The sequence below is a fragment of the Caloenas nicobarica genome, chromosome Z, assembly GCF_036013445.1.
Source record: "Caloenas nicobarica isolate bCalNic1 chromosome Z, bCalNic1.hap1, whole genome shotgun sequence".
NCBI lineage: Eukaryota > Metazoa > Chordata > Aves > Columbiformes > Columbidae > Caloenas > Caloenas nicobarica.
In genome coordinates, this window is record NC_088284.1 from 21,897,227 (window position 1) to 21,923,308 (window position 26,082).

The window sequence follows — 26,082 nt, forward strand, 5'->3', positions numbered from 1 at the left end:
ACATTGGATTTCACAGTGTTATTTTAACGGTTGTCAGTAGGTAAGTAATAGTTCTTGCCAACAAATGTTATTTCAGGTTTCAAATTATAGAAAATTTTGTCAGAAGGTGTGTCTAACAAGTCGTCTAATCCACATTCCTTACAAAGCAAGGCTAACTTCAATGCCAGGAAAAAGACTGTATGTAAGTATCAACCAAAATAATGACATTTCCAGTTCATAAACACATTAAACTTGTTTAACAGAAAATATCACAACACTTAACATTTTATAATGTACATCCATAGGTCACAAAGCATGAAGTTTGCAACAAAGAATGATTTATTTATTTATAAACGTGGAACAAGGATTGAGCTTCTATAATCAACTGCACAACAGAACATTTATAACCAGAGTTTGGAGAAGATAATTGCTGGAACATTAAAGGCTGAAACTTGCTCCTTTTGGGGGTCATACTTTTGCACTGTGAGACAAAGCAGAAAATACTCCTGGGTTTACAAAGGAGTAATTCTACGGATAAAAGATTAATTCTGCTCAATATAAAGACATGAAAAAGCATGCACTTGGTCCAGGAAAAGTAAAGGTCTGCTGAAGTGCAGTAAAGGTAGTTAGCAGATACACAATATACAGAAAATACTTTTTTTCTGTAAAATTCAGTAACACTGTTACATTACTAATGCTTCTAACACTTCAACGAAGTCCAATTTGTAGTAATGTGTTTACAGTCTTTGGTGTAAATGCTCCATTATGCTCCACTGCTGCTCTTCTATCAAACTTGCAACACTTAACAGCTGGTAAAGCATTTTAAATGGGACTTCAGAGCATTCAGTGAATTCAGCAATGAAACAGCTAATACTGATGTAATTTACAATATGGAGGAAACACTGAAGGGTTCAAATTTGCAGGAGAGCTTAACAGACAGAATTTTTATGTCAACAGGTTGTACATACTCACCTACACTGAGAAGTGCCTCAATAAATTCTTCTGCAATTACAGGGAGAGGAAGGCGAAATATATCATAGAGAACTTCAAGCAGACCTCGCTACAAAAAAAACACCACACAATATGAATTTTATAGGTTTACAAAAATTGTCCTGTGTTCACTATTAATATTGAAGATTTCTATAGAGCACTAAAACTGGTGTCTTTGTTTCAGGGCTTCTTTTTTTGATAACATGCTTATTTTCATGAACTGAAATAATCTGGAGAAGGGAAATGGGCTCGTTTGCTTTAGAACTGTGCCTTATTGTCACTATGAATTCTACAGAAGTCCGGGCTACTTGGATTATACATTTTTAGAACAGTTACTGCTGCCACCATCAACTTACTGTTTTAGTAGGTGATTGGAAAGAAACGTTTCTATTTTTCTCTGATTCAGTTCTGATTATTACGCTTTAAACTCGCAACTGCAGCTACTGTGAACTTGCTTTGACTTGTGAAAAAAGCAAAAATTAATCTATGTACTTTTCTTTCTGTCACTCTCTCCTCTCAGGCACACTGGGTACGTTTCCATTCTCACAGCAATTTTATAATGGAATTATAGACTTGAACTTAGGGGTCAAAAACTCAAAGGTAGTGGTCTCATAACTAGCATCTGTGTTTAAACCACTAAATCATTAATATGTTAAGAATATATTAACTGTAACATCCAACATCATTCCTATATTGCTATTAAATATTTACCACCTACCCGTATTTCCATATTTGGTATACAGAGTACCCCAATAAGAGACTGAATCCCAGAATTTCCAGGTTTGCACAGACTGATAATACCTAGAAAACATTAAACACATAATGATATTCCTTCACCAAACAAAAAAATAGACATATTGTTAAACTTGATTTCCAGTTTGAGTACAAGTACAGATGATAAAAATTACTAATCATACATATTTTCACCTTTATAATGTTATCTCCTTTCCAATTACTAATATCTAATAAAACTTTCTAATCACAGAACTATAGCTACTTTTGCCCTTTCTACTATGAACAGTGCTTTCAAACTATCTGCAAAAACATTTATATGGAACAAGCAGCAGAAAGAAAAGATGAAATTGTCAATAAGGAATGAATATTAAACTGAATGATCTGCATCATTTTGGCAGAACCATGCGCAGTTTCTCCATCAAAAGCTGTATTCTAACCTAACAAATTATTCAGTTTCTTTTAATCTCAGGTGAATTCTAAACAGCAAGTTTAAACATACTTGGAATAACATTCTCTGTGCACTATTTTGAACTATGTTTTCCCAAATGACCAGTGCTCATCTCCCGAAGTTTCATCACAGCAGATGTAACTTTGCATAAAATCTTGGAGCCTCTCTTACAGTGTGAAAGGAGCAACCCATATTTTTACTCAATTAGCTTAATATTTCAAAATTAATAATGAAAATCTTTAAACTGATTCTAAATGTTACACTATACCACTCTTTGTTAAAAATATGGCTGCAAAGACAGTAACCTTGCCCATGTCCTTGAACATTTCTCTTCCTGCTTCACAGAATAAACTAAAATTTACAGAAACATACTATCCAGAAAATAAAATAGTTTCTCCAAAATGCAACTTTAAAATGAACAAAGATTGCAGGTTTGTACACCTGTCTTACATATTACAAATAAATCCAACCCATAACTCTTTAAAAATTACAAAAAGATGAAAAATCTTAACTACTGATTTATTTATTTTTGCTAACAAGTTTTTCTTTAATGACATGTACTTTATATGAACTTGAATAAAATCCTTAATTTCAAAACAAAAACTTAAGCGCTCATAGTCACTTACACACCACGGGCATTTAAATATGTTCCATAGTGCACCTCAGAGAACTTTTTTTCCAAGAGCGTAGTAACCACATCCCAGTTGCAATGCAAGAATAGATCTGGGTGCACGCAGTCATTGCTGCATACCCCGATTTTATCTCTAATGACAAGATCACACATAAGGATAACTGACATAGAAATCATTGGCTCTGAAGAATAATGTATTGACAGAAGTTGAGACACATCAAATGAGACAGATTATGTGTTTAAACAAACTGCTCTTTTATACTAGACAGTAAAACTCTCCATCCAGTCATCCAACTTCAAACAAAGAAAGAAAAAATCTTACCTGCCCAGGATCGAAATGCTGCCACTATTCCCATTTTACTAGCTAGGAACCGTGCTTCTCTGTCCTCCCTGTTATTAAAACAGCAAATATCACAATACAGTTAATTTACTATAAAACAGTTTTACATAGTGTAACAGTAACGGTGTTACACAGCAAGTAAAAAGCAGTTAACTGAGATTTCTCATGTGGGATAGAATCCTGAGTAAGAAAAGTCTTGTGCGTATGCATATATGTAATGTGTATATGCATCTGTGCAATGCGTATAAACACACACACAAAGATTAGGTTTCTAAAGTATTGTTACTTTCCTTTTTCAGGAGAGTTTCCATTGTAAGAGGGTAACATCCCAAATTAAGCACATACATGTGTTCAGATGAATCATTCTGCACCTTCACAGCAGACACCTAAAGATTTGGACCTTATTCCATTACCCAGACCTAATCATCTAATGCCTTTTGACCATAAAAATATATTAATAATTAATAATTCAAGTTGGAAGCAATCTCAACAGGTGTCTAGTCCACACTCCTGCACAAACAAGTTGTCAGCTATGAGACCAGACCATATTATACTCAAGGCTTTATCCAGCTGGGTCCTAGAAACAATCAAGGATGAAGGACCTCTCCGGACAGCCTGTTCTAAACACTTGACTGGACTCACAGAAAACCCCTCCCCCTGCTCCATCCTTCTATCAAGTTAGAACCTCTCTTATTTCAATTTCTTGCTGTTGCTTCTTCTCCTCCCACCATTCACCACCATGAGTGGCTCTGTCTATATCTTCTTTATCATTTCTTCATAGGTATTAGAAAGGCTGCTATTGAGGGTGGGAGATGAGTCCCAACCTTCTGTTCTCCAGACCAAACGAGCCCTTTTAAATCTTAAATGCTTAACAATATTTTAGAAGGTTGCATTCTAACCTACTGTATTCAACTTCAAGTAGCTTAGTATTAGCTCACTGGTTTTTCACTTTGAAAATGGTTTAATTCCAATACCATGAACACAACTGGTAGCACAAGTAGCAGCACTAACACTTACTTGAGTTGTCCTTCTGCTGTGTCTGGATTATGCCTGTAGTGAAAATCTGTGTAAGGAGCTAAAATTCGCTAAACAAAAGAAAGACATGCATTACTTTCACATGAGAACACAGGTAAATGGGTCTTGCCCTCTCCTCAGTCCCACTCCAATCTGTCATGTTATTCCAGCTTTATAAATCATTATGCTCTTAGCCTAAAATGTTACATTTTAAACATTTTGCACTAACACAGCGGGTGAAATCTGTGACAAAAATTAAACATTTTCATTAGTAATACAATGTTTAGTTTCTGTCACTAAACAAGTAAAACTGAACCTACCTCTAATTCTACATCTGCTCGCACATACTGTCGGGTCTTTGGATGATTAATGAGGTGCAAAACTGTGGTTATCAGAGCCTCATTTATTCGGCTTAGCTGACAATCAATCACGTTTTTCAAGATGGTACTTAAACCACCCCGAAGAGCCACCACCTCAGGATTCTGAAGCGCTAAATAAAGAAAAACATGTCACTTTGACCAGTGATAGGAAAGATAACATTTCATGGCTTACAATTTGACAAACATGTCCTGTCTTTAGTAGCTGTATCTTTTTCTTTCTGAACACTGCTGAGGCATGTGTAAAGTTTTTGATGGAACTGACTGATATTAGCAATGAATTGAGACTTTGGATTAATTTATCATGAACAAAAAAACTGGTCAGTCAGTCAGTCACAGTGCAACAACTTCCCAACCAGGTTTCCATACTATAGTTTCTGGATTTCCTGGCAAAAAGGTTTTGTGCTTCACTGAACTGACATGGATTAAATATTTATACTAGAATATAAAAGAGCAATAGATAATTTATTTATTTAAAACAGAAATTTGTATCTTGAAAACACTGAAGTTCTCATTGATTGATTTTTTAAAAAAACTTTAAAAATCAGCACCCATGTGCAAGTATTTGGAGTCAGTATAAACCACTGTCCAGAGAACCTTTACATGGACACAAATACTGACTTCCAGAAGCCAGCTAACCACAGTACCCACTGTAAATTTTTTTTAAAGGAAGATGCTTTGTAGTTCTCTGAACTCTTGTACATTTGTCAGCATCTCATGTATGGAATTCTCCTCGTTTCAAATTTATTAGTTTTAGAAACATCAACTGCAGGAGGAAAACATTTTGAAGGTAAATCAAAACTTGGCAAGTGTTTAAGGAAAAAACAGCACCTGAAATCTTCAGGTACTTCACTTAAGAAATTTTGATTTCAAGCTAAAGTGATTTTGTTTTATATCAAACTAATGACTAAAATCCAGGAAACCGACATTAAGAACATTTAACATCTAATTAATTATTAAACAAATACTCTTAATTATTTGAATACAATCTATTTAATATGACCCAGAGAAGAGAATCTCTTAGAAAACTGATGACGACCATGTCAATTTTTCCTTAATTAGCTTTCAGTTATCTTACCTAGTTCACAGATAATGGCTATACATGCTCGAACCATCCTGTCTCTTTCTTGAAGACCATCATTTCCAACTGCTATCAAAGAATTAGTAATAGAGCTGGGGAACAATGAAGCATTCACAGTGATCATCTGCCAAAAATGAAAGAAAAAGCGCTCTGGTTTCTTCATATTTCTCTAAATACACTCAAAGATTCACCAGCATTCTGTTTCCTAGACAGAACCAGACAGACCACTCCATATAATACTTTGTTATAATTGGAAATCCTCAAAACTATTTACTTTGTTCTTGGAATTTGTTTGTAAATTTGCTTTTCTCTTCCCGCTTCAGTTTTTTCTATTATTTTATCATAATAAGAAAGGGTTAAAAAGATGACTGTTGCAGAGAGAATTATGGCTACCTTTTTAATGTATTTTTGCAGAACTTCTTCATCAAGAAAGAATACTATCCAACGACAAACAGTAGATTACAAACTCTTCTAAAAGACTCATTCATATTGCAGCAGATTCTTCACTACCTATTCAACTGTTTAATTAGCCAAGGCTAAAATCTCCCCTTTTGTAGACAGAGCCTTAGATTGCTGCAGAGTACAAAAAAGGTCAGTCAACAGAAGCAGCTGCTGTAGTATTTGAAAGGCAACTGTCAGTAACACCCCTATGTCCTCTTGCATAGTACCTGATCTTCTTAGAACTGTGGAGTAGTTCAACTTCATGTTACATAGCTATGGCACAAACCACACACACTCCTTAAGCACACTAAACTGAAAAGCAAAGATGAAAACAAGACCTGCATCCATTAAATAACTCATTCTTCAAATACAAAACAAAGCAATAAATTTGAGACAGAAGAACAGATTTTAATAGTCGATACTCATTTACGCTACTGAAGAGCTCCTGCACCACAGAAATCCTCAGCTGCTAGTTTAGGACAAGCAGAATTCACACCAGACTAAACTCCAAGATCCCGTGAACACATTCAAGGCAAAAAACCCACTCCAGAACAATAACACCACTCCTCACCCTCCTCCAAATGAGGCTTTAAATCCAAAGGCTGAATAGCTGTTTGTTCACGTTTTTTCATAGTTTGAAAAATTTAAATATACATATCCCTATACTATGGAACATGAGCATGATTAGATGATGTATTAGTAAAGAAGAAGTAGGTTTTTTGTCTGACTGCTTAAAAACAGAAAACAATAATTTGTTTTAGTCCACTCAACCATGCCACATTTTTTTCTAGTAACAAATAAAAGTGAGATGTAAAAAATTACTCAATATGCATCAAACATCTAAAAACTTTAGGCTAGATTTCCAAGGTTTTGTTTAATATCCTCTTTGTTTCCAACAAAAGCAGGTTTATCTTTATTGTTTTTCAAAAATTGTTTTGTTCTATATTCGTTTTACAGCTCCTTTAGATGCCTTCTAGATATTTGTTCAGACAGATTAATTGTTTTACCCTCTTTGCAAAGGACGTTAAAATGAGATCAACCATTATGACAAATATATTTGAACACTTTAACAAGTTTATTTTTAAGACGTGTTTTTGAGAATTTCTTTACACATCACGTTATCACCCACAAAACAGGAAGCTTTAAGGTAGGACCCTAAAAAAAAAAAAAACAAAACCAAACAACACAAAACACAAACTCTTCCCCACCCATGCGGTCTTTCACTTTTACAATGGCATGAAGTAACAACAATTAGCAACAGAATGGGTGTAATAATCCACTCTACAAAATTATAACCTTTTTTCTTACCGATATTGACATGTATTAGTGTGAGGACACAAGCAGACTCTTAAGGCTGTTCTGCTTAATTGTTTTCTTTGGTTTTAAGACATGAGAAGGAAAGATTTCTTTTAATATTCAACTCCATGTGCATCAGCAGAATACATACAAACCTTTGTACTTGCCTTCATTCTATTCTTAGGTATTGAAATGCAGCACTACAGACCAAGGACAAATGATGAAAGGCTACTTTAAAAGCAGCTATGACAAAATAAGACTATGAATTTGGTCTTTAAAGATTCCTTTAAAAAAGAGGAAAGTGGTTCATATTGTAACCTAATCCTGACTTCTGCTTTTAGAATAAAACACCCTGCCTATTGGCTTCTGTTAGATGAAAAAAAACCCACTTTCTGAAGCAACTTTATGCCATACTTTTCGCACCTGAAGATACTGCTAGATTGCAAAGCTTTTACTAGGAACTGTAGAGGTGATCACAGCCAAAAGAGAATGTAAGCACTCAAAGTCTTCCAAAAAAAAAAAAATATCAGAAACCAAGTTTAAAAGGTTTGAAGTCGTTTTTCTTTTCTCTTCCTATACCACTTCAACCTACGCTTTTTTTTAAAAAAGTTTATCATTAAGAACCTTTAAAAAATTCTTGAAACAGGATTAATATTCCATTCCAAGAAATGGAAGAAAAGAAAGTGAGAGAATGTTTTAAAGTTTTGTATCTATGGTATTCTGACATAAGCATTTTTGCTATCAAAGATGAGGTTAAATAAAAAATTGCATCCAGACTTTGAAACTGAAAACAATAGTTCTGTAATGCTTATGGGGCCCAGTTAAGCTCTTCCATGGCTCACAGTAAATGATTTCCTACACAAATTAATTAATTCTCATTGTTTTCTTTGACATTCCTTCATTCTAGATCTTCATATAATCTTTCAGGAATCCTGGTATCAAACCACGAAGTCTGAGATACAGAAGGAGATGAAGAGAGATGGGAAAACGACAAGAGGAAGGTAACAAGAAGACTGAAAATATAGAACTTGCCATTCAGGATGTGTGTCACAGTATTTTGTGTGAGAATTGTTGAAGTACTGATTCCTCTATGCCAACACACACTTAACTGCTGTAGCCCAGATAGGACACCAAAAAGGTATTAACTTTACCGGTAGCCACACAAAACATATTAAACACACACGGTGCTCCTGTGAAACAATGCTTCCAACTACTTAAAACTTTACTCAAGTCCTCAGTAGTTTTTCCTAAGATGCTCAGTAGAAGAATATGAGCACAATAAAGAACAGCAAGGTCCAGCGCAGAGGCAGAATAGTACGTTGCCTGGAAAAAAACATCTTCAGTAGCTGTGTATAAGACAAACTTTAAAATGCAGCTACCACAGCTTCAAACATCTCATATCCATGAGTACACAGTACTGTAACCACCACAGACCATCTGCGTCTTATTGTGTATCTGAGAAAAGAACTACGAATTGAATCGACCTCTATGGATAAAGCGACAAGGCTAGAAGCATTCCTTCAACTGATTATTCCAGCAATGGCAATTTGCCTCATTTCTCAAATGTCAGAAATTTTCCTATCCTTGGTCCACAGATGCTTCACCACACTATACAATAATGTTAAATCATTAGAAGAAACTTCATAATATGGTTCTTATACCCTTGCATTTATCGTTTGGTATTTTTTTCCCGAATCCTGTCCAGTTTGATCTCTATTGCAGGAAAATCAGCAGGATTTTTCTAGCCTACCCAAGGTTCTCAGTGGTAACAGATTAAAATCAAAACAATTCTCAGCACTACCCCTCCTTCTCTCCTTTGAATTATCAGTTGCAATTTCTTCTCACTTGATAAAGTAAGGTAACGTATTAGAGACTGCAAAAAACACTTCTGATGGAGAAAACCAGGAGTCAACATAGCTGATTGGTATAGCTGGTAAGACCATATATAGTTAGATTTTACCTTTCTGACTAATCGAAGTGCTTGTGTTCTTTCTACTTCGTTACTCTGCTGTATGTCAATGCACCTAAAATAAGTTAAAAAACACATGTTGTTTATAATAACACTAACTTTCACCTTAGCTGTTAACATCTTGTGTTAATATTTATACAATTGAATAAACAGAAGAAAAATAATATTACGACTGTTTAAAAATTCTGCCTTTCAGCAAGCATACTCATTATGATCGGTCAATTAGCTTCATTTATATTTTTTCAGTGACCTTCGTTATAATTACATCACTAGAACATTCTTGAATATACAATGGCAAGACAAAACAGCTTCAAAAAATATTTTGTGAGCTAGCTGCATTTGTCATTTCAAATGAGACTAAACAAAGTATTTGTAATGTTTCACATCAACATGTTTTGTGTATGTTCTCAGATCAGAAAAGGCTTTTGCTCCAATGAAATTAAACAGCATACTAAAACTGACTATGTGTATATATTTCTAAACAGAAACACATACATCTGTATCAGTATATTAAATCCAACAAGATTTTAACAAAGGAAGCCCTGGAAATGCTAATATTTAGATCTACTTATCATGCTGATCTTATTATCTCATTGTTAGCTTGTTCTTTGGTATTCTGTTATGTCATGGGTTATACTTAGATTACAAATTCTTGGGCATGAACTGCTTTTTAGCCCTGACTTTGCACTAAAGGCTCCAAAGCACTAGGATAATACAAAGAATAAGAACAACTCACGTAAAACAACTTAAGACATGAAAATTACTGCTGTTTCAACCTTCTAATAACACCACAGATTAATGGCATTTATGATTGAAAAACACTAAGACTTTTTTAGATTATTCACAGTATACCAAACATTAGGACAGAATTCTATTTGGATTAGCACATGTGATATATTATCCTTCTATTTTTAGAGGATGTTATTCATATTGAAGAAAAATGGCTTCTATAAAACTACATAGCATGTAAGCGGATAAAAAGCCCACTTTCTCATATATCTCAACTATGAAAAAGCAAGTGGTTTACAATGGTACAACTTACAACAAGAGGGAAGACAAAAATTACCTGGCTATCAAGTAATCCACTTTCAACTTTAGCACCTTCTGGAGAATACTGGAGTCTCGAATGAGATAGCGGAGGGCTCGCAATCCTGCTGCTCGCACCTCTTTTGCTTCATTTAGTAAAGCTAACCTCAGACTACAACAAAGAAAAGAGGGACAAATGATTATTTAACAGCAGGTAAGACTTCACCATCTGACACACAGCTACTACCTGCTCATTTAAAATAACATGCCTGATAATAATAATAACAACAATGACAACAATAATATCAATAATATAAATATTCTGTATTAATTTTCTGTCTTCGAGATACTCACCCATACAACCTAGAAGGCAAACCTTCACCCTGCCAGCAGATATAGACATTAATCTGAAAAAGCCACATATCTTTTTTTTCCCCCCAAATAACAGCTTGTACATCCATGAAATGATACATGATCATGACCTGTATACAACTTGTTATTTGACAAAATAGCTGATCACAATATTAGTCCAAGAAAATTTAAAGGTAGAGAGCATTTCATCCTGTGCTAGACTGCCAACCCGCAAGTCCTCAAAACAATGTCTTGACACCTAATAGGGACAAATTTGCACCTTAAGTAATTATATGCACTGCCTACTGAAGATGTTACGGCACCATGTTATGTTTACATGAAATCTGACAGTCATAAGTTAAGTAGCTCCACACAGTACAGATTTCTAAAAATTTCATTTTAACATATAATTAAAACCTTTTTCTCTTCAGATAGATTTTGAAAGCATTTTGCTTGCACTGAGATGAACTTTACTGAACACAGCTGTCCTCATAATGTAATTTCCTAAATTTACTATCTAAGTAAAAAGAAATAAGATACTGGAAATCTCCAGAGATGGAGTTTGAAAATATTAAGTGACACAATGTTCTTTTGAAGGCCCTCAAAGATTTGCCCCTTTTCTGTGACTACACTGGGTGGGGGCAGGAAACCCTCAACCTTCCAGTGACGTATTTTAACAGGATTCTTTTTTCCTTTTCTTATTCTTGGATTGTCGTGCCTACTCCAAGGCCAAAAACCTCCTGAATCTTTTTGGAGATTAATTGGCCTGTGGAAAGTCACTATAAACAGGAACCTACTTTCAGGTGATACCTAGACAAAGTAGAAAGGCTGCAATACTATATGCAAATACAGATCTACTGATTATTACTTTCAGCACCAAGTAGAGAATTACCTCAGGAAGACCATCTGTGTTGTAATACCAAATATGATTCTTTACATTAAAAATGCCACTAATTGCTTTTATTTATTTACTTCAAGCTGAACTAGAAGCAAACAAGAAACAGATTCTCAATACTGTGAGGTTAAGAAAAATTCTTCCTCTAAAAAAGCTGAACTAGAGGAGGGATTTATTTCCAAAGTCATTCAAGAAAAGCAGACAAGTGACTCCTTAGTAGTGCTGAGTAGATAATGAGTATTCTTTAGGTTATGAATCATTTCTGTTCCTAGTTCTGTAGCTTTGCAGAGATGCAAGCCTCAGGGATAAGCACATAAGACTCAGTTCTATTCCATGGTGTTTTTCTATTGCAACTTTTACCTCACAATTTGCAGTTGGTTTGGATATACCAGTTCAATATGCTTCAATAGAGTTTCCTTTTAGGGCAGAAGTTACCCACTACTCATGCAAATAGTGTTGTTGCTATCCATGACATTTCTTATTAGGACAGCCAAATACTGAACCTGGGTATTTTTCATCTCATCATACAAAGTACAATACTTTCATATTTGAGAGGAAAACATTTCTTGTGTGGCAGACCAAAACAATTTTTAGACAAATAGTTTCTCATAAGCAAATAATGCTTTGAAAACCTGTTCTACAACTCACAACAGGAGGATATTGTTAATTTGTAGATAGAATTGGCAACAATGAAACCACTAGAGAGGCTAGCACTATCAAGAGATTCAACATTCAAAACCAGAAGGTACCAAAAAGGGATGTCTCACTATCTTTAAATAGCGAGTACAAAATAAAAATATATAGCTAGCCAGAAAGATCTATACCTAACATAAAATCCACACAGGTCCAATAAAAGCAATCACATATAGAAGTATACAAGGCTGAACAAAAAGGTCTCCATTAAAAATAAAAACTGAACAAAAAACCCACCAGTCAATGACTGAACTGCAAAAACCTGAGAGAAACCTGACCTTCTAAAGACAATGAAGATATGCTACAGCAGGCAGGAAAAAAAATATGCAAGAAAAACATGTGTGTCTGTATGTGTTCTGAGTGTTCTAACTTCTCAGCCATATCACAAAGAGAAAACCTGAAAAATTAAATCAGACCCACAGGATAACCCAAAAGGAAAAGAGGGAATGAAGCAATTAAGAGAATGACAGAGGTATAACAGAAACAAGCATAATTTTCTTCATATTGAGTCATTGCTTTAGATATCTGTATGAAGCCTCCTATCCTAAAGCCTTTTTTTACTACACAAAATACAAGTCAGACTAAGAAATGAAAATGACAGAAGACCTGGAGGAAATCTACCAGTCAGTATTGTCAGCAGCCCACCAAGCTTCATATCCAAGTGTTTGGAAAGAATGTTAATATGAACTATCTGCGTATATTCATGAGCACTGTATTATAAACAGTAGTGGCCAAGATGAAGAAAAGGTGATAAACAGGTCTATAGAAAAAGGATTCCAAAGGGCATCCAGAGGACTGTTTAGGATCTTAAAATCACCTTAAAATAAAATGGGTTAGCCACATGAAGCACCCAAAAGAGTTTACACAAACAATATTCTAGTAATCTTTTTAAAGACTGGAAAGGAGTTATTACAATAGTGTATAAAAAAGCATAAGGTATTTCTGAAGACTGTGTTAAAGGACATAAAGAGATTATGAAGTGATGAAAAGTAGTTTTACAAACGCACATCTGAAAAGATTAATTCAAAGAATGAAGGTCAATGGAATACTTTCATCCTGACAATTTTTTGTCCTGATTTTATCCAGGTTCACAGTCTCCTTCTGTAGGCAGTATTTAATACACAATTCTCGATTTGGAGGAAGGTGGCAGGGCAAGGGGCAATGTTGTTTATATTAATGAGAATACGATGGGGTTATGAGAGACTTAAAGGGAACTTAAAAATTATCTGTAGGCATAGTTAATAAGATAGTGACAAAAATTCAGGATTGTTAGATGTGACTTAACACATACCAGGATTAAAACTCTGTTATAAACCCACACTGCATGATTCTAAAATAGCCATCAGAACAAGAAAATTATTTTGATATGCCCATTCCATGTGCATCTGTGGCTGAAAGTGCCATAAAGACATCATGACTGTGAAAGAGAAAAAGTAAGTATAATACTACTTGCCCCAGTATTTTAAATGTCACTGGAAAAATGAAAGTAACTTCCTAAAACAGCATTAAAGCTGATAAACATTAAGACTGATAAAAGGTCTGGAAGAACTAACAAAGGATGAAATAATTAAGGATATTCACTACCTATCACAGGATCATCCTCACAGCTTTTTGTAAAGCATCTCGTCCTCTCACTACAGAAAGAAAAAAATGGTTTTGACAAATCTCTATTTGATACAGCCAGGTAACTGTACATAGTCTGAATTTTGCTTTTACAGCCAAAGTGTCTTGGCCTGTAACTAAAAGACCTCAAAGATTTCTAAGGCCTACACTTCCCTTTCTTCATGGCCCAAGGCTTCCTCTCATTTGTCAATGGTATGGTCCTCTGCAAACCAGGAAGACCCATCTACACTGGGAATGACAACAAAATGTGTCACTATTATCTCCATCTCCCAACAGGAAAAAACTATGACCAGGCATCTGGAATTACAGTATTCTAAAAAGAGAAAAAACCTTCAGATCTCGTAACTTGAGAATAATTGCAATTATTACAAACTGCAACTGTCTTTGTTTTGCGTAAATGTTCTATCAAGGTTACTGACCTCAAACCTAGAACTCTATGGGAAATCTATAATTATTCTAGAAATCATTGATTCCCTTATAGTTTAATGCTTTAAGGTTAGCCACTCATACTTCACAAATGCAGAAAACTCAAAGTATTTCTTGCATCCAAGTAACTTTTCAAGTTTTCAAACAAAACCAGGTTTGATTTGTAGAACAAAAAGGTTTCCCTATGGAAATCTAAGATAACATTCGGAACATCAGCAGAGAAAATTACAGAACTCACACGCTATTTCCAAAGGAACATTTGTACTTAGCCTACCTGAAGTTCATTTCCAAAATAATTTTAAAAGTTCAGTATTTGCAAGTTACTCAGAATGGCTATATGCTGTATAGCAAAATAATCTGCAAACAGCATACTACTTCAGAATGGCTGTAACTCTGTAGTGTAAAATTTTTAAGTTTGCCTGCGAAGTCCACATTTCATGAAAATAATCCATCCTATAAATATTTCTAAAGAACCACCAATCAGCACAATTATAGTTGTTAAAATGTGACTGTTTGGGTGGTATCCTTGAGTTACAAAATTATCACTACAGCAGAATAATCTACATATATGCATAAAAAATGTTCTTCTCATGTACATACCAAGAGGAACCATTGGACTGACCAAAGTAACACCACCAAGCAAGATAATTTTCCTGCTGTATGTCTTTTCACTTTTTTGATAAGCCAATTTTGGCATTTTGCTAAGTGGGGGGCTATTCTTCTTCATGTCTGCTAAGAACATTTTATCTCTTCCTTATCAATATCCATAATTGTGTTCAGATTAGAAGATCTTTCTGTGAACTTCTTCCTATAAGAACACACGCTAGTATTTGCAAAACCTTTTAAGACTTGTATTTAAAAATATTTGATAGGGAGCTCTGAATTCTGAAGTTATACTCTTGAATGATGTTTAGTCCCACCTTAAAGCACTATAACAGATCACATAAATATGATCAGATGATGATAACCTATTAAAGATTACAAAAAATATGCATTCACAAAATACACTATTTTTTAAATATTTTTTTTAGTCCTTGCAAGGAACATCAGTTCTATTTAAGAAAACAACTTCCAATATTTCCACAAGAAATCACATGAGTTTTCCCGACATTTTACTTAAAGAGAGACTAGCTTTTCTAAGCCTGCTCTCCTAAGCCAGATAACTAAATTGAAAGAACACAAAATCATACTAAATACTAGATCTTAGCTGTTTCTTCTGCCAGTTCTGAGCTTCAGGACAAATTTAGCAGTGCTTGTGTAAAAACACAAACAGAAGTTCTGCAAATAAACAGGTAGTTACTTTTGACTGTCAGAAACAGTAACAAAATGTAGGAAAATTCCACTTGAAAGTATATACACTGAGCATTTTAGTAGCAGGGAAAACAATGCTAGAAAGACACACCAATACACCACATTAACATAAAAAGCTTCTTTAAATCCTGATTCTACATCAAGAGCATATTCTAATTTCTGTCAGAACAATTTTTACTTAAAGAGCTCTCTGCAAGTACTGACATATTTAGAGATATTTTTAGATCCATGAGGAATACAGAAATCCACACTTCTAACTTGGAGGTTATTTCCCCCTCTTTGCTTGAAAGCAAATTATGTATTTCTGATTTGACTCATTAAACACTTGTCAGGTATATGTTTGCATTATGAAATTTCAAACACATTAAAAATACAAAATACTAGCTTAAAACTACAAATAAAATTGATATTGCATCTTGAACACCTGAAGAACATATTACTGCACAGTGCTCCTTACTACTTACCATATTATGATGCTGTCATATGTAAAACCTAGCTTTTCTTCAGCATGGCCAGTATTACAAAGAAGCTGAAAATAAAAGAAAACATCTATTACTTATAACTCTTAAAAATGATTACATAAAACTGAAGATTTCTAACACCGCTTTCAGAGAAATCTGAGGAATTTCATTCAAGCCAGGGGAAAGCATACCAACTCGAGACTTCCCTGAGAATTTCTGCTGTCAGTGCTCTGTGCCTATATACGCCAGACACACACAAACTTGTGGCCTCTCAGATAAAAGCTTACAGAATTGCGTAAGCTGCCTACTGGTTAATTTTTCAGTTCCAGACTGCTCCTCTTGCTGCCTTTAAGCTCATTTCTGAAAAGCCACTGGTTGGGCATTTGGTAACCTGAACAGAGAGGGAAATGACTGTAGTCTAAGCACACCTGCATTCTAAAAGAGGGCTCAGGTGAGAGTTTCAAAGCAAGGATAGACACTGTCATGTTTTGACACGGCAGCACAGGGTGGGGGCGGGGCGGGGGGGGAATAAAAAAAATAATCAGGAGTTGCCTATGGTAAATGTCCCATAACTGACATTTAGCCTGGCCTGCCATCAATTCCATAGAACTTGTACCTCTGGAACAAAAACAAAACAAAACAAAACAGTGCAAAAGTTGAATTTATGCACGCAAAACATCCACAAACTGTCACAAATTCTGAACATTTCAACCATATTTACGCATTTTGAGCACAGGACTGAAGATTTACAAGTGCAGTTTTTACATCCAAAACCAATCTCAAAAGGAGCAATCTAGTGTATGCCAATGTTTTAGCCTCTTGAGGAAAGGAAAACAGTCTTTTCTTTAAGAGCTGATGCTGTTCTACTTCACAAGAGCAGCAAAGAAATTCCTAGTAATCTCATTCACTATCCACAGCTAAAATTATAAAGTACTTTATCATTATGTCCAAATCCCAAAGTACTTTCCCAAGCACTTCCAAAAACTCAAGTGACTAATACTGATTGCAACAGCTTTGCACTTTGTCCTCCTTTTTTGAAACAGGCATGTGTTCAGTTCTGAGCCAGCACGGTATTAACAGTTTCTCCTCACTGAGGAATTTGGGAATGGTTTGTGCTAACTAATGAATACCTCATGCTCTCAAAGTATTAAAATATATCAAACCCTGTGCCACGTTCTTTATATGTGTTTACTGTTAACAGTAAGACATTTAGAATAAACTAAATGAACAGTTACATTAAGGCTACTGTAAACTGAAATATTCGAAATGTTCCATGCTCCCACTCTACTGTTCACCTCCACCTGAAAAAGCAGCATATTGTACAGAAACTCTGCTTTTAAGTAAACCTATTTTATTAGCATGCTGATTTAAATTTCAAACAATACTCAGGTTTATGTTCAACAACTACAAGTTCTTCTAAAGATCACATTATACTTGAAGAAATTCTTTTTCACATTGTGAGCAAAATGCAGTGATAATGCCGAAATCCAAAGATATTAGTGAGATAGATTATATTTTGGCTTAAAAAAATCTAAGTTAATTGAAATATTTTGCATTTTTCTTAACAGTGGCTATAACCAAAGGTGATTACAAAACATAAGGAAAGTTACACAACTTCGTTCCCCACACCTCTCAAACTTAAGTGATAATAAAACTAGACAATTGGTGGATTAACTGGTTACGACAGTATGTCACTTCCTAGCATCAATCTATTTTTATGCATGTTGTTGGACTGCTTAAGGCCACCACTGCTGCTTTAGCATTTCTATTGACATCTTATGAACTGTAAAAATTGGCTGGCAGAGTGTAAGCAAAACAGTGTGAGAAGATAGTGAGTAAAAACAGTTCGTTGTTCAGTTTCAGACAAATACATCGATAGTTGTTTAGGCTCACCATTTATTCATCTAAACCTCTCCCCATCATTCCACTCAAGACAAAGGAGAAATCCTAATTTAATATACCAGATTATCCTCAACAGTCTTTTTTCCTACTTTAAAAAAGAAGACAGAATTATAATCCTGAAGTAGGGAAAAAACATTTTTGAGAAAGCTGCTATTGCATGCACAAGTGCAGTTCTGAAGCGAGCCTCCTATTATCGCTCTTACCACTGGTTTGCACCTTGAGTGGTCCCGAGATGAAACTAAAGCAGATGACGTGTTCAGGAACCACCTAATCTGCTGTAATTGCCAAAGAGCATTCAGTTCACTGGACCAGCTCCAGTCTAGTTGTCCTGTCCACTCTTACCAAATACACATAGCAGTTATTAGCTCCTCAACACCAACTGTCCTCCTCTATATATGTGCTCCAATTGCACACACCCTCGGTGACTTAGAAACTCAAACATAATCATGTAACCTGATGATATATAACTTTCATCAAGTTCTACTGCTGTGTAGATACAAATTTCTGAATGTGATAATTATTCTCAGAGTATTTAACGGCATCTGTGCATATATGTTAAATATTTCCCACAGAGAATGAAAAACTAAAATTGGCTAATAAAAGTACAAGATTAGCAACTTTAGTTATTAGTTCACTCTCATTCTAATAGGCCATCATTACTTAGTATTGGCTTTGTTTGCAAGTTACACATGGTAGTGTACTTACAGGATTTCCAGCTAAGGAAAAAAAGAAAAAAAATATGGACAGCAAGATCAGAATTAAAAAATCTTTCAGTGATTCGAAAGGAGTGCCCAAATTCCATAAGGAAATACAATTAAATAAAAAGAACAGTGTATCATATCCTTCAGGGTACCACACATTAATAGATAAAAACTGAAAGGAGACCAGCAGAGAAATACAACATGTACAGAAAACATTCAGATTGTTAAATGAAAAATTCAAAAGGAAAGTAAGATCTAGAAATTACAGCAAATTATAACACTAAATGAGTTAATGTGATATCATTTCAAAAGAAAAAGAGGAGGGGATTTTACCTTTGGAAATACTATTAGGACTCATTATGTTTGAGTTTAAGAGACCTTTTTTTCTACTTCACAGGCTGCTGCCAACACTGCATGAAGAACAAAATTTTGGGCACCACATTCTAGAGCAGACAAACTGGAAGAAGTATAGCAGAAAAAAAATGTACAAGGCAAGTACAAAATACACCATGAAGGCTGAGCCATTTGGTTTACTTAGTCTAGGAAAAAAACCAACAAACCTGGCAAAAGGTTGGATTTATATATGTTTAAAAGGGTGGGAGGAGGGAGTCATGGAAGCGACTATAAAGAAGATACTGTTTAGCTTGTCTCAGTGCTTTGGGTATTTGCTCAATTATAAATGTCTGGTCTTAAAGATATTAAAAGGAAACCTCTGCCACTTTCTTCTCATTTCACCTTCGAACAACATTAAGCAGATCAATAATTCTGGCCCAAACGCAGCAATTTTTGTAGATGTCTGAATTCATGACGCAGCCAAGTAACTGTCATACGTTTTACTGTAACATTTAACAATTCATACACGTCATTGTAGTATAAGTTCAGAGGCAAGCAGTACAAGTTTAATAAAATCTGCCATATTTTGCTAAAATGTCAATGGATTATCATATCATGTAAATACCCAGAATTACATACATGAAAAATATGTGCATTTGCATGTGTGATATATCATTTGTACATCTCCATTCATACGAACACACATAGTATACTTTGCTCATTAAAACTGCCAATAAGTCAACTCTAAAATGCAAAATTATTTATATTTGCATCAAGCTGTGCCATGGGAGGTTTAGATTGGATATTAGGAAAAAATTCTTCACTGAAATGGTTGTCAAGCATTGGAACAGGCTGCCCAGGGAAGCTGAGTCACTATCCCTGGAGGTGATTAAAAGACATGTGGATGTGGCACTTAGGGATATGGTTTAGTGGTGGAGTGTTAGGTTAACAGTTGGAGTTGATGATCTTAAGGGTTGTTTCAAACCTAAATGATTCTGTGATTGGTAGTAAATGAATGGGAATAGCACAGAATTTGTAGGGTACGATTTACTATTAAAACAATATGGTACTTTTGCTAGGCCAGACAGTGAATAAATTACACTGAAGGTTTTTTTGATGTTTACTGTCAGCTATGAGTTTTTCATACTACTTGGATGAGTCATAGCAATATGAATACCACATCAACATGTCTTGGAAACAGTAGCTCAAAACAACAAAACCACCGGAGGTCAACAGCATACACGAGTGCACACTGATACCGTTCAAATTTATATTTAATAGAATAGTCACAGCAATTACTAGGTAGAAGTATGATATAATTCTATGCATCTAAAATGTAATTATTATACTCTAGTTTTGGAAATACAGTTTGAACAGTCACTGGTAATATTTATGAGGATGCTACTCAGTAGATTATAGTCTTAATAGAAGACCCAACTGAAACTGCAGTCTCTGGATTTACACCCATTAGCTCTCCAGGTTTGTTCCACAGCTGAATGCCCCTACCTGCTACATACTTCATAATGAGTTTAGCCCATAGTGGTTTATCTTTTTGGATAAATGTTACGGTCAGTCAATACTGCACTCAGATTCTAAGATACCTGGGTTTTGCAAAGCACAGCCGTGCTCTAAAATGACTCTAAAATGACAGAACATGAATCAGACAGAGAAGGAATCTATGAAAGCCTCTGTAGCCCCAAACTCCATTCAACTCCTCATGAAATTTAGCAGCATGGTCAAAAGCTAACAGATACATACAGCAGAATAGTAGAGCCTCATTAAATAATGAGAGAATTAGGTTTAAGCAGATTGAAAAGATGATTTTCCATATCGCTGACACTATTCAAAGTTTAAGCTAAAATGATCTGAGTTTCATTTTGTCCTTCAAGAAGTACCTTTGTTTTTGAATGAAAACTAGAAACTCCTATACCAAAATCTTGGGATTTTTTTTCCTGTTCATTATTTAAATACACTTTCAGATTTAAAAAATGTAAAAAGGATCCCTTCAGAAACTAACAGTGGGATAAACCTTCTATAATGAAAGATTCTAAACGAATACTTCAAATCCAAAAGATATTTTCCATTAGGCAAACACAATTGTACGGTTCCTTCTGGTTTTCAGTAATTTATCATTTACTGCTTCTCATGGGGGTGGGGGAAAGCCCAAAGAAGTAATCATGATGTTTTGGTATTAATCAGCAGAAGTTGGGAAACCTGAAGGTGCTTGCCTTGTGTAGCTGCCCATATAAATGAAAGATGGGTAATTCTACTCAGCGTACTGAAGCCCAAGGCACATACCAAGGTTGAGAACTGAAACTGTCAGTGACCATCTACTAGAGGTCAAATCCTCAGTGTTCAGGTCAAAATTCAGATTACCTTAAACAGTGATACAGGTGGTTTGAAAGGAACAATATTATCGTGTCTAACACAGGCCAGGCAATACTTCATAAATGTTTCTGCCCACAAAATTGCAGCTTTACTTATTAAGTGATGAGCAGCAGATGAGGAGAAAAATCAGCCTGCCACTGCTGCAATGGAAATGCAAATGCAAAACATACCTTTCCATAGCTTGAGTACCACAAGACTGAGAATGCTAACTTCTTGGAGCAGAAAAGTTAAGATACCTGTTAAAAATGCCTGTTAAGCAGGAACAGCCCATGTTCTGCAGCAACAGAGTCAAGAATACAATCATTAAAGTTTTTACTAATACGAATTACTAGCTAAAATTTGATGAATGAAATGTGAATTTTTGAAAATTATCATGTATACAGTGTACTTTGCACAGTAAGTTTGGGTGTTGTGGGGATTTGAATATCACGAGTTAATGCTCCTCTTGAATGGAAAGACAAATGAAAAGCAAATTACATCTCAGGTAAGCAAGGTTCATACAAAAATATCTGTCTTACAGTATCATTCTTGCAGATAAAGCGACAAATCCTGTTGACTGATGACCACCATTATTTTAATCAATTATATTTGAAGTATTTAACTTCTGCATAAACTCATGGAGTCTAGTTCAGTAATTCTTAACGGGTGACTAACTTCCTTCTCCTTAAATTGGGGGGAGAGGAAGAGGGCAATGCAGGCAGGGGGAAACAAACCCCACCTTAAAAATCCAGTCCTCTTTCAAGGAAAGAAACCTGAGCCTAACATACCTCGTATATCTTGTAATTAATAGAAAATGCAACATCTACCATGATCTCTGTCAGGAAAGTCCACATTAGCTATTCATAACATTAATTGTTTCCACATGAACGCAAACATTTTGCTTCCCCTGACCAAACAAGTTGGAACAGTTATTTCTTCCAAATGTGAGAGTCGCCCAGTCTTTGAAAGGAACATTTGGGGCTTTGAGGAGCAACTGCTTAGAGTGGTGCTGACATTTTCTTTTTGATAAAATAATACTCATAGCAGGAGAGTTAATTTTTATAGATTTCCTGTATTATTTTATCAGAAATATGGTATAAAAAAATTCAAAGGTCCTTTCCCTCTTCATAGAACAAATATCCTAATTAGTAGCCTTTCAAAAATGGACCACAAAATGCAAGAATTTACAGACAAATCAAGTTAATCTTCAATGTGAATCCAAGACAGGATACAAAGATCCTCAGCTCTTAGCACATCTGTCTTCCCCACATTCCTGCCTCACAAAGGAGGAACTGAGACTATACCATTTCATAGCAGAAGATCAGAATGCAAAAAGGAAATAAAAGCATCTCCCCGAAGCTCCAAGCTTTCACTCTTTAACCACTGGAATGAAAAACACAGAGTTGTTCCAACCACAAGGCACACAATACAATATAATTTGCAACTTTTGTTCTATTTTCATAACTGTATTTGCAGTTCAAACAAAAAACAGGAAAAGTTTTCAAAATCAAATGTACAAGCAGATATTCCAGGAAGATGAATACAAGAACAAGTGCTAAATACTAGAGAGTGAGATGACTCCTTCATACAGGGTCACTGATTCAGGATCAAAACCAGGTTATGAACTAGTGAGTCTGTCTTCAGAAGTCATATTTAACTTCAGCAAGCTGCTTTTCACAAATTCATCATTCCTTGCCAGTCTTATGTCCAATTTATGAAAATCTTCCTTGTGTTTTTGTAAGTATTTTCCAATTCTAACACCACGTAAGCATAAAGAACAAATTATTCAAACAGTCAACTATGAAATTCTTCCATTTTTCAAAACCATCTTTTAAAAATAATTTTTAGTTGATCCTTTAATTACAGTATGCTTATTTACTAATTTACCACATTTATAGGTCCTTAATACCTGATTTTCAGTAGTAAAATCAACACTCTCTTAAAATCCATAGTTTCAAATATTGATTTTTCACTAGAAATCTGCAAATGTAATCCAGCTCTTTAATTTGAAGGCAACTGGAGAATTTGGAAGCACTCACATTTGAAAGCTTACAGATTAGTATAAAAAGGAAACACAGCTACGCATCAGCCTTTTCTAGCAGCATAAAAGGCCTTCTTGAGACACAGCTTGGAATCTCAACAAAAACAGCAGCATTTTCTCAATGGTGGATGTCTGACAGACATAATAAGGAAACAACCCAAACCAAAAATTTCAGTCTAAGTTCAGTTCCTCAATGAATGCTATTCAACTACATAAGCTCTGAACCAATTCAGAAAATGGAGCATTTACAGATTTGTTATCAAGTCACTAGAAGATAAATTTATTTGCTATTGTCATTTTGTTCTTAGTATTCACCCTCCTGCTAACTGCATCTAATACACTATCACTGAAGTGCTGTTCAGTTTCACAAGGAGTGCTTTTAATAGCCAAGAAGCAGGCCTGCTTCTAAGATTATCATGCACATTTGTCCTTCTCATATCAACTGGTCCCCCAAACATGCCCTTGAACATTCACTCTTTCATTTGAGATTGTCTCAAAACTGCCAAGCAGCCTCACGGTTATCTTACTCGATAATTTGTTATCAGCTCATCTATAAGAACAATTTAAACCTTACTTTATGCACAAAATTCTCCACTACTACCTTGTTTCTTAGCTATTGCTGATTGCAGGATCCATACCCTGTCACAGAAACTCAGGTTTCATCTTCAGACCTGCTGTCCTCTCTGTGGCACCCTATCAGGAAGATATATAACTTACCAGCTCCTTCTGAATGTCAGTCCATCCATTTGAGTAACACTCATAGTAAAGCTCCAAAGTCTCCTAGCTCACTGACTGCCATGCACTTTTCCCTTGCTTTGACAAATGGAATGCTAGTTCAACCACAACAATTCAGGATGCTACAAACACCATTTTCATAACTGCCTGTCCACTTCCTATGAGTCCTCTCTGCTCCTCTCCACAGTTTGCTCACCTACCCCAAAAATGGTACTTGCTCTCCTCTCTGAAGGCTTTTCATGGCCTCTTTCCTCAGTCTACACTGTCATGCTGGTCTAAGTTTTTAATTCCTGCCTATCAGCTCACAATGACAGCTTCCAACATATCCTTCATGTGTGCAAACACCTGTCACATTTCCATGATTTGGAAGCATCTATTTGGAAAAAGCACCTTAAAGTCAGCAATACAGACAATTTCTAGAAAGTGACCCTTTAAAACTTTTTCAGTATGAAAACTGCAGTGAAACTTGATGTTTGCTATTCTATTAGTACCCAAACCACTGTGTATCATGCTCACTGAGACAGTCCTTCCCCTCACCATACTGTGTCAGTCTGCATCCAGAGAGTCTAGAGTTTCACATTTTTTATTCAATTCTGTGGAGCAGGAACCAACCTTTAGCTCTAGTCGCGCAACTTAACCCATGAACTGGGAGATATTTTAGGCTTCTAAGTACTAAAAATCTACAAAAATTCAGCCAGTAGGACATATAGACAGAATTCAACATAATCCTGCATTCATGTATTTGCTTGTCCTTATTTGCTCCTTTCCTCTCCCACAGGAGATTTCAAGTTCTGTTCCATGATACTAAGCTGTTTAATCAATCTCCCAGCCAATGTCTGATACAGTACATACAAAATATTTTGCCTATATGATCACTTGATCTATGACACCATTTGAGCTCTTACCTTCGTAAAATTATTCAAGTGGCCTAGTTTTCTCATATTTGAAACGCCTTGTAATTTGGCCACATTTTGGAGAATCTCTCTCATATTATCACAGGGTTCTGCAAAAGAAAACATCTTATTAGAAGTTACAGTTGAAAAAAAAAAAAATCTAAACATGCATTCAACATGTAATTTCCAAAACAGAACAGGTACTCTCCCGGTCTTAATTAAAGATGCAGATCATTTTTGCCTCAAGAAGCATCAATTTGATTTAAGCTTAGAACCAAAAGCAGGCATACCTGAGTTCTCTAGAATAGATGCTAATGCCTATGGAGGTGACTCCTATTTTAAAGCAGATTTTAATCACTACCTTATATTTACAATTGACAAAGAAATCCATTTAGTGTTTGAAATTCCAGTCCTAAAATCTCATAACTGAACAGCTTTATCTTTAATCCCCTTGTAATGTAAAGGCAAGAAGTAAACTTAAAGACAGTAATAAAAAGATAGCATGTTACTGCCACACCATGTGACTTCTTTTGCCCTTCCAAACAGAGGATTGGTGGGATTTTGGGAAGACATGACTCCCCCTTCTGCTCTCCGTATTAATGTCTGTCCACAATCTCTAAACTTACCAGAAGGCTAGGACTTCCCAGTGACACTGGAAATGAAAATGAACTACAAGGTAAACAGGGGGACTAGGAACATTTTTTTTTTCCTGAGGGTCCACCATCCCAACAAAACAAACAAACAAACCAACCCACCACACCCCAAAAAACCACACCCACAAAACACAAACCAGGATTCAGACACCAACTGATGACCCTGCATTCTGCTGGGAAATGGAAAACGATGACCAAACATGACGAGCAGAGACAATACTGTCCTGCATTTGGGAATAAGGCTGGGAGCTCAAGCAGAGTGGGACAAGCAGGGCAAAGTGAGCTTCATGCAGAGCTACCGTAACATAAACTACAGTACAGGGTGGTATTGCAGCAGGACAGTTTTCAAACGGAGACGCTTGACTGCAAA

General features: G+C 35.5%; 1 protein-coding gene across 3 annotated transcripts in view; it reads right to left on the reverse strand.

Annotated features, from left to right (window-relative positions):
- RICTOR (RPTOR independent companion of MTOR complex 2) overlaps positions 1 to 26,082 on the reverse strand; it is an 85,352-nt gene that overhangs the window by 43,237 nt on the left and 16,033 nt on the right. For all 3 annotated transcript variants that reach the window (XM_065655552.1, XM_065655551.1, XM_065655553.1), the window contains exons 3-12: positions 25,072 to 25,169; positions 16,091 to 16,155; positions 10,368 to 10,499; positions 9,293 to 9,356; positions 5,593 to 5,719; positions 4,458 to 4,627; positions 4,141 to 4,208; positions 3,106 to 3,173; positions 1,688 to 1,770; positions 952 to 1,039 (exon numbers count right to left, since the gene is read on the reverse strand). In XM_065655552.1, coding sequence (XP_065511624.1) covers positions 952 to 1,039; positions 1,688 to 1,770; positions 3,106 to 3,173; positions 4,141 to 4,208; positions 4,458 to 4,627; positions 5,593 to 5,719; positions 9,293 to 9,356; positions 10,368 to 10,499; positions 16,091 to 16,155; positions 25,072 to 25,169 — 963 coding nt within the window. The remainder of the gene's footprint in view (positions 1 to 951; positions 1,040 to 1,687; positions 1,771 to 3,105; positions 3,174 to 4,140; positions 4,209 to 4,457; positions 4,628 to 5,592; positions 5,720 to 9,292; positions 9,357 to 10,367; positions 10,500 to 16,090; positions 16,156 to 25,071; positions 25,170 to 26,082) is intronic.